At 44.9% G+C, this 17,882-nt stretch overlaps 1 protein-coding gene across 1 annotated transcript in view; it reads right to left on the reverse strand.

The window, feature by feature from the left end:
- Positions 1 to 974: 974 nt before the first annotated feature.
- Positions 975 to 17,882, reverse strand: part of CIMAP1B (ciliary microtubule associated protein 1B) — a 30,903-nt gene continuing 13,995 nt past the window's right edge. Inside the window, exons 5-6 of the mRNA XM_078677912.1 lie at positions 3,116 to 3,256; positions 975 to 1,654 (exon numbers count right to left, since the gene is read on the reverse strand). Coding sequence (XP_078534038.1) covers positions 1,517 to 1,654; positions 3,116 to 3,256 — 279 coding nt within the window. The 3' untranslated portion in view covers positions 975 to 1,516. The remainder of the gene's footprint in view (positions 1,655 to 3,115; positions 3,257 to 17,882) is intronic.

Here is a 17,882-nt window from a genome sequence, read left to right on the forward strand (position 1 = left end):
ATGTATGTACATTTACTATCTTAAGGATTTGTATGTCGTTGCCATATTTTCTTGTAAAGCGCTCTGATACCCGGACGGGGCACGTTTGAGCTATTTAAAACTTTTCAAATAAAATAAAAATAAGAACTGGGAGCTGCTTGAGGATACATGAGTTCCAAGTAAAAAAAAGAAAGTGAAATATGTGGGAAAAAACATGAAAAAACACAGAATAAGGAGAAACCTAAGAGGGGAAGAGAGCAGACAGGAGACAGAAATCGACAGCCAAAGGTTCAGAAACGGCTGTGAAGGATCATTGGATGATTGCACTATAGTCATTTATATTTGATATCACAGGTTATATCCTAGGGTGTTCATCCAGTCTGTTCCCTTTCTGAGTATGGTAAAGAATACTGTTTAGTTGGATAACACTAAAATCTATTATGTGGTTCTGATATACCACATGGAATAATGATAAGCATAAAAAATACAGGTTATATTGGCTTACGATTAAATCATAGCTTTGAAGTAATTTGAAGAGTTTAAACCTATTTGTAAGTCTCAAAATGTCAGTTTACTCCTGTGACCCTCCAAAATATTCATCCACACAAATGCGTCTCATGGAACGTTCAAGTTGGGCCGTCGCTTTAATGTCAGATAAACGCCTAATGATATTCTGACTGGTTGAGAAGGGCTATGTAAAACTGATCTGAAGCAGTGCTTAATTTGAGCTGGTGGTTGCCGGTGGGAGCCATTGGCACTCATTTCTAGGGACTGGCACTTATTTTTCTGCATTAAGCATTTGGCAAGAGCAAGGCAGGGACAAAATAAACAAAGCCAAAAAATGGAGAAAGATGAAAAAACTGTCACAAAGGTAGAAATCAGGAATCCTCAAGAGTGTAATAATGGGGCAGGGAGCCTCTGGTAGAGGATTAAAGAGGCAGGAGGTGGACTCAAGACTTCACAGCCTTGGTGTTGTTGCGCAAGGTCACATTTAACCGCACCGTCTGCAGCCTTCTGAGCAGAGCTTTGGGCACCTTTTACAAATGAAGCACTGATCACAAGTGAGGGTCAGATAGACTGAGCAAAGGAGGGTTAAGGGTCTTGTAGACCTTCTTGATCTGGATCACCCTGATCTGCAGCCTGTCCTTCCGCTCACACTCTCCCACCCTTTGGGGCAGATGTTTCAGTCCTCACATGGGCGTGATCCTCGTTGCTGCTGAGCACAAACTCTTCAAGTGCTTGCTGATTTCAGTGAACAACATGGCCCCTCTAGGTCTTCTGCGACAGAAGAACCTTATGCAGGAGAATGAAAAGGGTGCGAAGCTAGAAGAGCCTGAAAGCAGAGAGAAGGAAACAAGGCAGGGATATGGGCAGCTTCCCTCATCACAAGTAAGACTGTCAAAAAACCAGAGACAAACCGACACACGCTGTAAAAACGTGGGAAGAAATGAGCATTTAAAATAAAAAGATCCTCTTAGCTGTATCTAGATCTATAGCTACAATTCCCCCTTCTGTTTCTGTCCCAATAATGCCCCATCTAAAGGCAGCGCTCGTCCACTCGTGGAAGCTTCGGTGCTTGGTCCACCAGGTCACTGTCCACGATGAGCGGGGCGGAGAACTCTGAGTGACGGATGCCGAAAGAATAGTTGGGAGGCTGCAACCGGTTGAGGTAGACCTGTAATGAGAAAAATATATATAACATGGGCAGTGAGCAATCCAACCACCAGACTGCTATGGGGACTTGGGCCGATTTAGCGCATGAATTTGGAGCCACCACCAGGGGGGATGCTGTGCCAAAGGCACAGCAAATTATAAACTTCCCCTTCTCTGTGGGTGCTAGAACTGGGAAAGACAGAAATGCATCACTTTGCTAGTATTTTTTTCTTTATTTCCTTAAGAAAATGTGTGGGATGAACACTATATTTTGTATGTAATTTGAAGTTATCTGAGTATCTCATAGCATTGAATTACACAATATAAGTTTCCTAATAAAACTTTAATTTTCAGTATTCGATTAGGCTACCATATTTTCTTTCCCTCTTGATACAAATGGTGAGGATGATGATAATAACATAATAAGAAGGGCAACAATAACAACAGGCACTTTAAGCGGACACTGGGGTGAAAGGGTGTCTCGTAACAGGCATATAGCCCACAAAAAGATAGAATGCCTGAAAAACCCACTTTGCCAGGTCCTATTAACGGTTATGAATGATTAATTGCAGATCACAAACCTCTGTTGTCGGTCGGCTGTCAAATAACAAGTATTATGACACATTTCTACAGGCACCCGCCACTTTATTGACCTGAAAAAAACTGCGGGCTGATTCGGACTTGCCAAGACTGCAGCCTGACCCCCGCATGGTGAGCGTCCCACCTAAGTATGCCTAATTTGATGTACATTCACCTCTGAGGAGGCCAGCTGATAGCAAGCCCATGTCAGTGCCAGGGCTAGGAAAAACCTGTCAGAAAAAAAACTTGGAAATTAGGAGCAGGATAGCCCTTCTCCTCTTTTGGAGAGAGAATGTGCTACCGGGCTCTGCCCCTTCTGTCCCCTGTCAATAGAACTGGTGCAACCCAGAGGGAGCACAGGGACCCGCCATTGTCTCCAATAAAAGAATGTGTACCGTGGCACCCATCCAGGATGTCAATCTGTTCTAAAGATTTCTTAAATCTGCATATATAGAAACAAATCAAAAAGGTAGATTTTCCAAACTGAACTCACGTTTTGACCAATACTTTTAATCTATCTAGGCGTGAATACTCTCCTTTTTATTACCTAAATGCTTTTGAGATCGCTAGGACATTGGTCAGTAGAATCTGTGGGTGGCTGACAGACAGACATATTTATAATATGACAAGTTGTGTTCCTGCAAAGGTTTGTCAAAGAGTTGTTCTCATGCTGGAACAGGTACTTTCAGTAGTATTCATAGATGGTACCGCCTAACAAGGTTAATATAATAATCAAGGACTACTTTTACCACAATGCTATGTCATCTTAATAAAGGCACCTTACTGATGGCACACACCTGCTTAAAGGTTTCTGCTGATATGTTTGTGTGTCCTCACAATCTGGGTTTATGTCTTTGCCACGTTTATTCCCTTTCTCTATTTAACATCCAACATGTTTGCTTACCTTCTCAGGAGCATAGGCTCCTGGTCCTGGTTTGGTGGTGTGGTCACCAGGAAGCATGTTGCGTGCTGTCATGCTGTAATGTGGTGGTCTAGTTTTATAAGTACTTGGGTCCGTAATACGGTAGGTCCCAGGACCTGGAGTCTATAAATACAAAATATTACAGTTTAGAGCAAGGCATGGATAGCCTAGTCCAAAACAATAATTTGATAGCAATGTTACAGCAATAACACAATACAAACTTGCCCATGCAGTAAGGTTGGGTAGTTGTGCCACACAAGACCATGCAAGGTGATGCACTCCAAGATAGTGTGGTGTCTGTCAAAGAATGCAATTCAAAAGATTGCCTGGGACAGTGTGAGCAGTATTACTACATTACATCATGTTGACACTGTTGAACCTCTTTCTTCTGCCCACTTCCACACTGTTGAAAGTAAAGCTCTGGTTCACTGTTCATGCCCTTAAGTGAATGCTACTGCTGTGGATCTGTGCACCAACACCTGCTTCCTCCTTTGTAGAATCAGAGACCAAAACAGAAGCAAGGTACATCTGGAGTCCTACAGTTTCTAAAGTTTGAATGAATAGGTTTTCCCGGAAAATCTTCAGACACTCATATTGCTCCTATAGTATTGTAGGGAAATAACAGAAGGTTAGGGAATAACCTGAAGGTTCTTGGCAGAGGTGGCCATCGTGTAATTCAGTCTGATTCCACAGAACTCAATGGGATGTGGATATTAAGCTACATTATTTATTTATTGCCTTCTGTTATTTCCCTACGATACTATAGGAGCAATACGAGTGTTTGAGAAATTTCTGGGCGAACTGATTCGCCTTACACTTAGACTTCGATGTGATACTGCTGCAAAGAAATACAGAAAGCCTGATGAAGTCCTCTCAGAGAACGAAAAGCGTTGGCTGGGCTGTTTCATTGATGTATTGAAGATTAATAAAGTGAACTCTTTTTGAGACTTCATACAATGCTCCCATGTTATTTGGGTACTGGAGAAGAGTTTTTTGGGGTTGACACCATTGAACTATGTATTTATTATGAAAGGAGGATAGTAAAGAACAAGTTACTTACCTTCGGTAACGATATATCTGTAAGAAACATAGGTTAGTTATAGATTCCTTACCTTAGAATTACCCCATGCGTCAGAATGGATCCGGAAAGTTTTTTCGTCAGTAGTACCCCTGCGCATCGAAAGGTGGCGTCCTAGTCGCCGGGATGACGTCCTGGTAGCTTCATAGACGCCGCCCTCGCCCGCTGACATCAGTTCTGTACATTACTTTCCACGCCAGAAGCGCAGAGCCATGCAAGACACTGGCCACTGGTGCACAAAAATAGGGCTCTGAAAGGAAATCCTTAACCCTAGAAGTCAGTTCGCAGAACCGGGAGGATGGGTGGGGCAGTAAGGAATCTATAACTAACCTATGTTCCTTACAGATATATGGTTACCGAAGCTAAGTAACTTGTTCATCTGAAAGAAACAGTTAGTTATAGATTGCTTCCCTTAGAATAGATGCCCCAGCAATACCAACCCCGAAGGGGAGGCTGCAAACCAAGTTCACACCAGAACGTTCTGGAGATCAGAACGGCCAAATAAGTCAACTCTCCAACTTGGCTGTCTAGGCAGTAGTGTTTGGTGAACGTGTGCAGCGATGCCCTTGTAGCTGCCTGATAGATGTCATTTAGGGGGACTCCTCATCCCAAAGCAGTAGTAGCTGCCGTCGCCCTGGTGGAATGGGCAGGCAGCCCCACTGGAGGCTCCTTCTTTGCCAAAGAGTAGCAGGCTTTGATGCATAGAATGACCCACCTGGAGATGGTCCGTTTGTGCAACACCCGAATTTTCTTAGTGCCCACGTAACCAACAAAGAGCTGGTCACCACCTGGAATTGTTTGGTGCGATGCAAGTAAAAGAAAAGCACACAATTTGGATCCAGATGGTGGAGCCTTTCTTCCTCTTTTGAAGGATGCAGAAGCAGAAAGAAGGTGGGCAAAGTGATGGTTTGGCCAATGTGGAAAGAAGTAACCACCTTGGAAAAAAAGGAAGGTCTAGTTCTAAGGACGACCTTGTCCGATGGACAGCCAGAAAGGGAGGCTTGGAAGAAAAAGCTTGTAGCTCACTCACCCTGCGTGCAGAGGTGATGGCCACCAGAAAGGCAGTTTTCAAAGTGAGAAGTCTGAGAGGACAGTTATGTAGCGTCTCTAGGGGAGCACACATAAGATTTGTAAGGACCAAGTTCAAGTCCCACTGGGGCATTACGGAGGGAACAGGAGGAAAAAGATGAGTAATGCCCTTAAGGAATCTATTTACAACAGGGGATTTGAAAAGAGAAGGCTGATCAGGAAGCCTAAGGAAGGCTGAAATGGCTGAGAGGTTGCCCTTTAGAGTGCCCAGAGCAGAGCCCTGCTGGGCCAAAGAAAGGAGGAACAAGAGAACCTCAGAAAGAGGGGCAGAAAGGGGATTCACAGCCTTTGCTGTGCACCATGCCGCACATTTGTTCCATCTGCAGGCGTATACTGTCTTAGTAGAGGGACGCCTGGCTGCCAAGATAACATTGCAGACTTCGGGAGGCAGGTCAAATGGTGTCAACTGCCGCTGCTCAATCTCCACACAAGGAGGTGGAGGCTGGACAGGTTCAGGTGGAGGACCGTTCCCTGCTGATGCAACAGAAGATCCTCCCGAATAGGCAGTCAGATTGGAGGATTATTGGCCATGTTGAGCAGCTCGGGATAGATACCCACGCAAGGGTTAGATACCCTTATACCACTCAAATGGACTAAGGGACGCAGCTCCCCCTCCAACCCTTGGTATAATAACTCCTTGAAAGCCATGCGGAAAGACTGCAAGACTGCAGAAAGAGCATGGAGACGAGAATATAACAACAATGATAAATCTAAATATCGTCTCAAACAAAAGCTTTATCACAAAGCAATCTGCTCTGCTAGAGCTGCCTTCTATGCGGATAAGATTAGCTCCAGCCCTAACCCCTCCAAAGTGGTGTTCAAACTAGTAGAGGAGCTACAAAGTAAGAGATGTCTCTCCTCTCATACCATGTCAGCTCAGCAATGTGAGGACCTTGCCTCCTTCTTTGTCGACAAAGTGAAAAATATTTATAAATCCTTCCCGCACCACTCTGAGGTACCTCTGGGCCCCCCCCACCCGCCAAAATTGGCACCAAGCTGGATCATATACCCGAAATCACCCAGGAAGACCTGACGACACTTTGTAAGAAAGTCAAATCCGGCTCACCAGCTGACCCCATGAGACCGGCCAACTTTATGGATTCGCAGGAATTTCTACTTCCTTCCTTGGCTTCTATGGTGAACCTATCCTTTTCCTCGGCCACTCTCCCTACTGCCTGGAAGCAAGCATGGGTCTCTCCTATCATTAAAAAGCCAACTCTTGACCCTACCAAACTGGAGAGCTTCAGACCTGTCTCATTGCTCCCATGGATAGCTAAGCTTGCGGAAGCCCACGTAAACATCGCGCTGTCCAAACATTTGGACCTTAACAACATTTTAGATCCTTCGCAAAACGGTTTCAGGCCAGGTCATAGCACCGAGTCTGCCCTTCTAGCGACGTCAGAACATCTCCGGACGATCCTCGATGCCGGCCAAAGTGCTGCGCTGATCCTATTAGATCTCAGCGCGGCCTTTGACACGGTATCTCATAATATCTTGTTGAAACTTCTAGAAATCGCTGGTATTACAGACCGGGCTCTAAAATGGTTCCGCTCCTTTTTGGAGGACAGATCGTTCAGGGTTTCAGCCCCTCCATTCCTCTCCCAGTCCCACACCATCGGACAGGGAGTTCCCCAAGGCTCTGCACTCAGCCCATCCCTGTTCAACCTATACGTACAACCTCTAGCGGCTGTTGCCAGAGAATGGGACCTCTCCTTGGTGTCATACGCTGATGACACTCAGTTGGTTATTACTCTCACCGAGGGTCCCTCCACCTCTGCGGCAAGGTTTAGAGATGGGCTGTCAGCGGTAGCCCAATGGATGACAGATAACTGCCTCCAGCTCAACGCTGGCAAGACTGAGGTGCTGCTCCTCGGAAAGAACACCAGTCACTGGAACCAACACTGGTGGCCATCGTCAATGGGCATTGTCCCATCTCCCAAACCCTTGGTTAAAAACTTAGGTGTGTGGATGGACTCGTCACTTAACTTCCAGACCCACACAAAAAGAGTATCAGCCACCTGTGTGGGTCTGATGAGGAGCCTCAAGCCCATACTCAGATTCTTCGATCCTAATGTCCGCCAAACAATTATCCAAGCTACTATTCTGTCTCGCCTAGACTACGCGAACGTCTTACTTCTAGGCGCCAACAAAGCAGAGATAATGCGTCTACAGCGTGTTCAGAACACCGCGGCAAGAACCTTAGTCGGACTCCCCCGAAGATGCTCAGCCAAAGCCACAATTCGTCAACTGCATTGGCTACCTATCGAGTCCCGAATCAAGTTTAAAGCTCTCATCATGGTCTTTAAAACCCTTAAAACCGGACGTCCTGAAATCCTCCGGCCTCTTCTTACTCCGTATGTGCCACCGCGCAATCTACGCTCACTAGGGCAACAACTTCTGTCGATTCCTCCTACTAAGCTGGCTCGTACTGGCGGACGCTCCTTCAGAGTGCTAGGAGCCAAACTCTGGAACGATCTGCCTTTTAAGATTCGTTCACTGGAAAACCTGTATGCCTTCCGAAGAGCTGTGAAACTACACCTATTCCCTCCCCTCTAGGTCCTTGCCTAGCTCTCTGCCCTCTTGGATGCTCTGTGTCTTACCAGCGCCGGGACGCCTCTTTGCTGGGGCAGCTGTCGCGCTTCACCAAAGTTTAACATAACATAACATACCAGACTCTTCATGCACAATCCGGAGCCACAAGGCCGCGCTTGATCTTCTTCAGCACTCTGGGCAGAAGTGGTATAGGCGGAAACGCATATAGAAGACCGCAACTCCACTTGCAACAAAAATCGTTGCCTAGCGAGTGCCACCTTGGAAATTTCAACGCACAGAACTGCTGACATTGCACGTTCTCTTCGGTGGCAAGTAGATCTAACCAAGGCTCTCCGCACTGCTGAAAGAGACCTTGCACCACCTCAGAGTGAAGACGCCATTCGTGATCCATCATGCACCTGCATCTGAGTTTGTTCCCCCTGGCGTTCAGGGAACCTGCCAAGTGTTGAACCACCAGGGATATGCCCTGAAGAGGAGGGCCTCCTTACATATGGTCCATGACCCCACCTCGCCCTGTTTGTTGCAGTACCACATGGCGGTGGTGTTGTCCGTGAACACCTGCACTATTCTTCCCTGGACAGAGGAAAGGAATGCTTTGAGTGCAAGACGAATCGCCCGAAACTTGAGAAGGTTGATATGGAGCCCGGACTCCACCGGAAACCAGAGGCCTCTGATCTCCGCCTCCCCCATTTGGCCGCCCCATCCCAGAAGTGATGCATCGGTCACCACTGTGACCCCTGGTTGAGGAAGGGGCAGGGATCTGCCATCGACCCAATCCTGGTTCGTTAGCCACCACTGCTACTGTTGTCCAGTGCCCTCAGAGATCTGGACGCAATTGGACAGGTTTCCCTGATGTTGGGCCCATTGGAACTTCAGGTCCCACTTCAGAGCCCGCATAAGCCATCAGGCATGGTTCACCAGCAGGATGCAGGAGGCCATCAGACCCAGTAGTCTGAGGGTCATTCTGACTGAAACCCGGGATTGAGGCTAAAACATCAGAATCATAGCCCGAGTATCCCTGACTCGCTGTTCGAGAGGAAGACCGAAACTGCATCGTGTCCAGAACCGCTCCGATGAAGAGGAGCTTCTGAGAGGGAATCAGGTGTGACTTTGGCAAGTTGATGGAAAACCCCTGCAAATGCAGGAGGTCGGCCGTAGTCTGGAGGTGGGAGTCGACAGCCTGTGGCGAGCCCGCCTTCAACAGCCAGTTGTCGAGACAGGGGAACACTGGAACCCCTGATCTGCGCAGATGAGCTGCAACCACCGCCATCACTTTCGTGAACACCCGAGGAGCACAGGTAAGGCCAAAGGGGAGCACGGTAAATTGAAAATGCTCGTGGCCTACCATGAAATGCAGGTAGTGCCGGTGGGCAGGCAGGACAGGGATGTGAGCGTTAGCATCCTGTAAGTCCAATGCCACCATCTAGTCTCCAGGGTCGAGGGCGGACAGGACCTGAGCGAGCGTCAACATTTTGAACTTCTCCTTCCAGAGGAAGCGGTTGACGTTCCTGAGATCCAAGATGAGATGCAGGCCTTTGTCCTTCTTGGGCACCAGTAGTCGGAATAGCAACCACGACCTATGTGCTCGATGGCTCCCTTGGCCAAGAGTGCTGAAACTTCCTGTTGGAGAAGGGCCAGATGATCCTGCGAGATGCGATGGTACTGAGGTGGCATGGATAGAGTGGCAGTCTTGAAGGGGAGGGAGTAGCCCCTTCGGACTATCTGCAAAACCCACCTGTCCAACATGATGGTGTGCCAGTGAGGGAGGTGATGGTGAATCCTCCCACCCACTGATGTTTGGTGGCCCTAAAAGGTCAGACAAGGAGGGTTTAGAGGCTGCTGCACAGAGGGCTGTGGTGTACTGGCCTGCCCGCTGGCCCCGAGAACTACGGTACTGGTTCCCACATCCCTGGCCGCGCAGAGGTTGAACAGCTCGAGCTGTCCTGTGGCACTGGGCGGGACGTGGAGGGGCATCCCTTCTGTAGCCACAAAAGGGGCAAAAGGCAGACTACGCAGGGCGGGTGGTGGAAAGGCCCAAGGACCTGGCCGTAGCTTGAGAGTCCTTCAAGCGATCTAGCACGTTGTCTGCTTTGTCGCCAAAAAGGCGACAGCCATCAAAAGGCATGTCTATAAGAGTGGATTTGATATCCCCCGAAAAACCGGTCGATCTCAACCAGGCGTAGCGTCGAAGGGCTACCGACATAAGCAGAGGCACCGGCGATGCGGATCCATCACCGACATCAGTCGGTAATGGCAAGCCTTGAAGCCGGGTATTTCTCGTGCACCAGCAGTCGATGGACTCAAAAAATGAAGTCAACAAAAGTTGAGAAAAAGTCAGCCAAAAAGTGACTGGACGTACCGCTCTCTCCGGATCTGCTCTTGCTGGCGCAGAGAAAGAAAGAACTGACGTCAGCGAACGATGGCGGAATCTAAGTAGCTACTGGGAAGTCATCCTGGCAACCACGATGCCGAACGCGGAATCGACCGACGCCACCTTCCGACGTGCAGGTGTACCGCTGATGAAAAAACTTTCCGAATACAGTCTGACGCCTGGGGGTATTTCTAAAGTAAGGAATCCATAACTAACTGTTTCTTTCAGATACAGAGAACAAGCTCTATAATTCAATTGGACTCTTGAGGCACTCCCTTTTGTGTTTTTTTTCTGTTTAAATTGGTATATGGTTTTACAGTAGTTTGACCATTAGAGGGTGAGTGCCTACTAATATAACCATACAAGACTAGCACTTGTGCGCCCATTCGTTGCCATAACTACTCTTGCTCTGGGATTTTTGAACTTTTCATACAGTCTCTAAGTGAATCCTTACTTCAGTGATGTTTTGCATTACTGTTTGATCCAGTATTCCAGACAACCGGATTGGCATTCAATGCCTCTGCAGCAATGTAGGAAGAATGCAAAGAACGAAGAAAGTATGAGTGCCCGTAAAGACAGAATTCCTACTCAAGCTCAGCTAGTAGACACTTTGCTTGTTTAGAAGAAGTTGCCACAAGGGAAGATGATACTTCTCCATTTCGATTCATTTACAAGAAATGAGTTTTGGTAAATGTTGATCAGTGAAACCATGTACCAGGAATTTATTTATTTTCAAAAGTGACTCCAGAGCTCATCAGTGAACCATTATCGCCACAGAGGCCATCATCTTACCATCAGTCTAGTCATCTGGCTCTTAGCATTTACAAAATGAACCTTTCCATTGGCTCATCCAGAATCTAACATTAGGAACAGTAAGAGGATTGCAATCGTCCCCATTCTCAGGAGATACAGGAAGTTTTGATGCACTCGCCCCAACAAGGCTTGTCATCAGGGTAAAAAGCTTAGTCCACTTGCCTTAAGGACCATGTAACATGATTAGTGTGAAACAAGTTAACTCCAGACATATTTCCTGGTTGGGCCTGTTGCTTTTTCTATTGTTCAAAGGGGTGAGTAGATAGTGACTTGTCTGCAAGGCACATTACTCCCTATTCCTGTTCCTTAAAGAAGAAGCTTGAGTTGTCGGCAAGCATACTCGGTGATGACACAGTACCTTGCTCTAGAACCAGCTCAGTACACCCTACAGCTGCGATTGAGTATGGTGTGTGCCACACATGACACTCGTTAGTCTAACATGTAGGTACAATCAGGAAAAGGCATTGGAATTGACTCCAGTGCAATTCATGCCAGCGGAAGAAATCCTATTTACATGACTCAAAGGATAAGAGCTGGTTAGGAGGAGGAAATCCGTGTCCGCTATTGCTTTATTTTACTTGAGGAATATGGAAGAAAACTTTGTACAGCCTGTGCTCCATGCGTGCCCCAGTGCATGCTGGGATATTCTACCTTGCATGATTTTCGACCCAAAAGTGATCAGCATGAACAAACAGCACAGCGGCCCCTTTTTAGGTCTTGCCTGCGCTGCTCGCTTGCCAGATCTATTGTCGTCGGGTTTGCTTCGGAAGTGGGGTTGAAGCTCCACCCATGCTTTTGATTGGGTCGCATCATAAATGCTTGCTTTCCATTGCAAGGGAGGCATGTTTGTTCCCTCCCTGTCTCCTGTTTGCCCCGCCCACCCGGACTGGATATTGTGTTCGCGCACAGCACCAGTCAGTCCAGGCATGAGCAGTGGCTCTGTCTCTCGCCTCTCAGTACCCACACTGGATTTCACACACTTAACCATAGCGTCTCCGTGGCACAATTGGAATGATTGAAAAGGAGGGGGTGAGGTGTCAATCCTTCGCTATTGGGAGTGTCATTGACATGTATGCAAATATAAAGCAACAAGCGAAGTCACGTTCGTAAGCCTTGTCACCTTTCAATACCATAACTCATGAGGGCGATGCACACTGTTGGACAGATGGGAACGCGCCACAGCTTTATTCCGCCTATTTCAAAATGAAACCTAAATCTCATGGACGGGGCATGGCTCCCTCCCCTGCGCAGCCGGTTTCAGCTCATTCAGTCTGCCTTGAAAACGCAACTATGCCTGCAGTTAACTTGGGTGCTTTTGACAGAAATAGGTGACTCACTGCGCAGATGGCTGCGCAATGAATGTCTGATGCCTCATAGTTTTTTTGCAGTACCTGGCCACAGACCTACCTCTGTCCGCCGTGTCCCTGAATTAGCACCATGGCCCCGCAGCCGCCAAAGGAACAAGCATTTGCAATGCAATAGGTCTCGCATTAGGAAAGTTTGAGCTATTGGTATTGTAAATGCCACATTTTTTATGTATGTGTTGATTTTGAAAATATCGAAATTAATAGCTTTGTCATTTACAATGGCAATAGTTATAACTTTCGCAAATGTGACACCTATAGCATTTGTAATGCAATATGTGTTGTATTTACGTGACTTACATGTATTGATATTACAAATAACAATGGCTTTTAATTTTTTAAAATAATTAATACTTAAATAAACGTTATTGTAATTTATAATGGCAATAGCTTAAACTTTTGTAAATAACTTTTGGGAAGATTATGCTCAGTGTATTTTATTGTGACGAAAATCCAAGAACAGAAGTGAAATATTAACATCTTTTTGTGATATTTGTAATAAAGTTTGAAACATTGATAGAACATATTTGAACCAGTTGTTGTTGAATGGTTGCACAGATTGATGCTGTGGTGACGACGAGTGATGCTGTGGCGTTCAATGATGCTGTGGTAGCACATAGTGATGTTGTGGTGCCCTTGAGTGATGCTGTGGTGGTGCTGAGTGATGCTGTGGTGTTGCGATAGATAGAGGGAGGGCGATAGATAGAAGGAGGGTGATAGATAGAGTGAGGGCGATAGATAGACAGATAGAGTGATGGCGATAGATAGAGTGAGTGCGATAGATAGATAGAGTGAGAGCGATAGATAGACAGATAGAGTGATGGCGATAGATAGAGTGAGTGCGATAGATACACAGATAGAGTGAGAGCAATAGATAGAGTGAGGGCGATAGATAGAGTGAGGGCGATAGATAGAGTGAGGGCGATAAATAGAGTGAGGGCGATAGATAGAGTGAGGGCGATGGATAGAGTGAGGGCGATAGATAGAGTGAGGGCGATAGATAGAGTGAGGGCGATAGGTAGAGTGAGGGAGGGCGATAGATAGAGTGAGGGCATTAGATAGATAGATAGAGTGAGGGCGATATATAGATAGAGTGAGGGCGATAGATAGAGTGAGGGCGATAGAGTGATGGCGATAGATAGAGTGAGGCGATAGTTAAGAGTGAGGGCGATAGATAGATAGAGTGAGGGCGATAGATAGATAGAGTGAGGGCGATAGATAGAGTGAGGGAGGGCGATAGATAGAGTGAGGGCATTAGATAGATAGATAGAGTGAGGGCGATATATAGATAGAGTGAGGGCGATAGATAGAGTGAGGGCGATAGAGTGATGGCGATAGATAGAGTGAGGCGATAGTTAAGAGTGAGGGCGATAGATAGATAGAGTGAGGGCGATAGATAGATAGAGTGAGGGCGATAGATAGAGTGAGGGAAGGCGATAGATAGAGTGAGGGCATTAGATAGATAGATAGAGTGAGGGCGATATATAGATAGATAGATAGATAGATAGATAGATAGATAGATAGATAGATAGATAGATAGATAGATAGATAGATAGATAGGTAGATAGATAGAGTGAGGGTGATAGATAGATAGATAGATAGATAGATAGATAGATAGATAGATAGATAGATAGAAAGATAGAAAGATAGATAGAGTGAGGGCGATAGATAGATAGATAGACAGATAGATAGAGTGATGGCGATAGAGTGAGTGCGATAGATAGACAGATAGAATGAGTGCGATAGATAGACAGATAGAGTGAGGGCGATAGATAGATAGATAGATAGATAGATAGATAGATAGATAGATAGATAGATAGATAGATAGATAGATAGATAGATAGATAGAGTAATTATGTGGCGTGTAATTATGTGCCACTGAGTGGTATTGTTTGGAGTGTATGTTGCATTGAGTGCAGTGTAATTATGTAGCATATACTTATGTGGCACTGAGTGGTATTGTGTGGAGTGTGTGTTGCATTCAGTAGAGTGTAATTATGTGGCATGTAATTATGTGGCACTGAGTGGTATTTGGAGTGTATGTTGCATTGAGTGCAGTGTAATTATGTGGCATGTAATTATGTGCTACTGAGTGGTATTTGGAGTGTATGTTGCATTGAGTGCAGTGTAATTATGTGGTGTGTAATTATGTGGCACTGAGTGGTATTTGGAGTGTATGTTGCATTGAGCGCAGTGTAATTATGTAGCATATAATTATGTGGCACTGAGTGGTATTGTCTGGAGTGTATGTTGTATTCAGTAGAGTGTAATTATGTGGCGTGTAATTATGTGGCACTGAGTGGTATTTGGAGTGTATGTTGCATTGAGTGCAGTGTAATTATGTGGCGTGTAATTATGTGGCACTGAGTGGTATTTGGAGTGTATGTTGCATTGAGTGCAGTGTAGTTATGTGGCATGTAACTATGTGGCACTGAGTGGTATTTGGAGTGTATGTTGCAATGAGTGCAGTGTAATTATGTGGCGTGTAACTATGTGGCACTGAGGGGTATTTGGATTGTATGTTGCATTGAGTGCAGTGTAATTATGTGGCACTAAGTGGTTTTTGGAGGGTATGTTGCATTGAGTGCAGTGTAATTATGTGGCGTGTAATTATGTGGCACTGAGTGGTATTTGGAGTGTATGTTGCGTTGAGCGCAGTGTAATTATGTAGCATATAATTATGTGGCACTGAGTGGTATTGTCTGGAGTGTATGTTGTATTCAGTAGAGTGTAATTATGTGGCATGTAATTATGTGGCACTGAGTGGTATTGTTTGGAGTGTATGTTGCATTTAGTGCCGTGTAAATATGTAGCATACACTTATGTGACACTGACTGGTATTGTGTGGAGTGTGTGTTGCATTCAGTAGAGTGTAATTATGTGGCATGTAATTATGTGGCACTGAGTGTTATTTGGAGTGTATGTTGCATTGAGTGCAGTGTAATTATGTGGCACTGAGTGGTATTTGGAGTTTATGTTGCATTGAGTGAAGTGTAATTATGTGGCATGTAACTATGTGGCACTGAGTGGTATTTGGAGTGTATGTTGTAATGAGTGCACTGTAATTATGTGGCGTGTAACTATGTGGCACTGAGGGGTATTTGGAGTGTATGTTGCATTGAGTGCAGTGTAATTATGTGGTGTGTAATTATGTGGCACTGAGTAGTATTTGGAGGGTATGTTGCATTGAGTGCAGTGTAATTATGTGGCGTGTAATTATGTGGCACTGAGTGGTATTTGGAGTGTATGTTGCATTGAGCGCAGTGTAATTATGTAGCATATAATTATGTGGCATTGAGTGGTATTGTCTGGAGTCTATGTTGTATTCAATAGAGTGTAATTATGTGGCACTGAGTGGTATTTGGAGTGTATGTTGCATTGAGTGCAGTGTAATTATGTGGTGTGTAATTATGTGGCACTGAGTGGTATTTGGAGTGTATGTTGCATTGAGCGCAGTGTAATTATGTAGCATATAATTATGTGGCATTGAGTGGTATTGTCTGGAGTCTATGTTGTATTCAATAGAGTGTAATTATGTGGCACTGAGTGGTATTTGGAGTGTATGTTGCATTGAGTGCAGTGTAATTATGTGGTGTGTAATTATGTGGCACTGAGTGGTATTTGGAGTGTATGTTGCGTTGAGCGCAGTGTAATTATGTAGCATATAATTATGTGGCATTGAGTGGTATTGTCTGGAGTCTATGTTGTATTCAATAGAGTGTAATTATGTGGCACTGAGTGGTATTTGGAGTGTATGTTGCATTGAGTGCAGTGTAATTATGTGGTGTGTAATTATGTGGCACTCAGTGGTATTTGGAGGGTATGTTGCATTGAGTGCAGTGTAATTATGTGGCGTGTAATTATGTGGCACTAATTGGTATTTGGAGTGTATGTTGCGTTGAGCGCAGTGTAATTGTGTCACATATAATTATGTGGCATTGAGTGGTATTGTCTGGAGTGTATGTTGTATTCAATAGAGTGCAATTATGTGGCACTGAGTGGTATTTGGAGTGTATGTTGCATTGAGTGCAGTGTAATCATATGGCACTAAGTGGTTTTTGGAGTGTATGTTGCATTGAGTGCAGTGTAATTAGGTGGCGTGTAATTATGTGGCACTGAGTGGTATTTGGAGTGTATGTTGCGTTGAGCGCAGTGTAATTATGTAGCATATAATTATGTGGCACTGAGTGGTATTGTCTGGAGTGTATGTTGTATTCAGTAGAGTGTAATTATGTGGCATGTAATTATGTAGCACTGAGTGGTATTGTTTGGAGTGTATGTTGCTTTGAGTGCAGTGTAATTAACACTGCTGCCCTGTCCGGTGATACGAGCAGAGGAAGAAAATTGTTGCCTTCAAACCGTTTGTTACAAACTGGCTAGTCGTATCTAAAACTGTGCTGTGGTCTAAACCCGCTCTCTCCGCAAGCCGACTTCATAACTGTGCTGTGGTTTTACGCCGGCCATTGAAACTTTTGCCGCTTTTTCGACTTGTGTGCAAAACAAAGAGCCGCCCAGTAGGTTGGTGAACCACATAAAGAATTACAGCTCAGAACTCAAGCAACTCTGATGCACAAGAATTCATTTTCTTTGTCGCCAACTAGCTAAATATTTTGAAGTACGCTGTCTACGTAGAAAATAAGAATTTATCCGGCATAAAGGGTCATCTACTGTATGTAGAAATTCCTTGTCCTGATGATGGTCTTATGAATAATCTCCAAAAGACCGAAACGTCGACTAATTAGTCCAAGCCTGCATGTAATTCATTATACCATTTTTGATTTTCTTCTGTTTAGTTGAAGTCACAATGTTATCTTGTGTTTAGCAGTCTGGACTTTCTCAGATATACTAAAGGACTATATAATTTGTACTGTGTATATTTGATGAGAACATTTTGTGTATGTACCCTATTTTGTAAGAATTTGTTTGCTTCTTTTGTAAAAAAATCATACCTTTTGTCTTGAAAAAGAAAATAATAATATTCAGACAATATAAAACCCTGGTTTTTGCATTATTTACTTTGTTAGTGTGGTAACATTGTATGTATTGATTATGATCTGAAGTTATTAACTTAGTACAGCGATTGATTGATCACAATTAGGTACTCAGATTTATTACAACAGAGTCCTATCACGCTGATAAATAATACTTGAATAAAGTCCCTTGCTGGTCCAATTTCCTTGTATAACGTGTAATTATGTAGCATATAATTATGTGGCACTGAGTGGTATTGTGTGGAGTGTGTTGCATTTACTAGAGTGTAATTATGTGGCACTGAATGGTATTTGGAGTGTATGTTGCATTGAGTGCAGTGTAATTATGTGGCGTGTAATTATGTGGCACTGAGTGGTATTTAGAGTGTATGTTGCATTGAGGGTGCAGAGTGTGTGAGGGTGCAGATTGTGTGAGGGTGCAAAGTGTGTGAGGGTGCAGAGTGTGTGAGGAGGAGTGAGGGGGGGTCTTATGTGCTTATCGGTGTCCTGT

Source organism: Lissotriton helveticus, chromosome 1_1 (genome assembly GCF_964261635.1).
Source record: "Lissotriton helveticus chromosome 1_1, aLisHel1.1, whole genome shotgun sequence".
NCBI classification, from domain to species: Eukaryota; Metazoa; Chordata; class Amphibia; order Caudata; family Salamandridae; genus Lissotriton; species Lissotriton helveticus.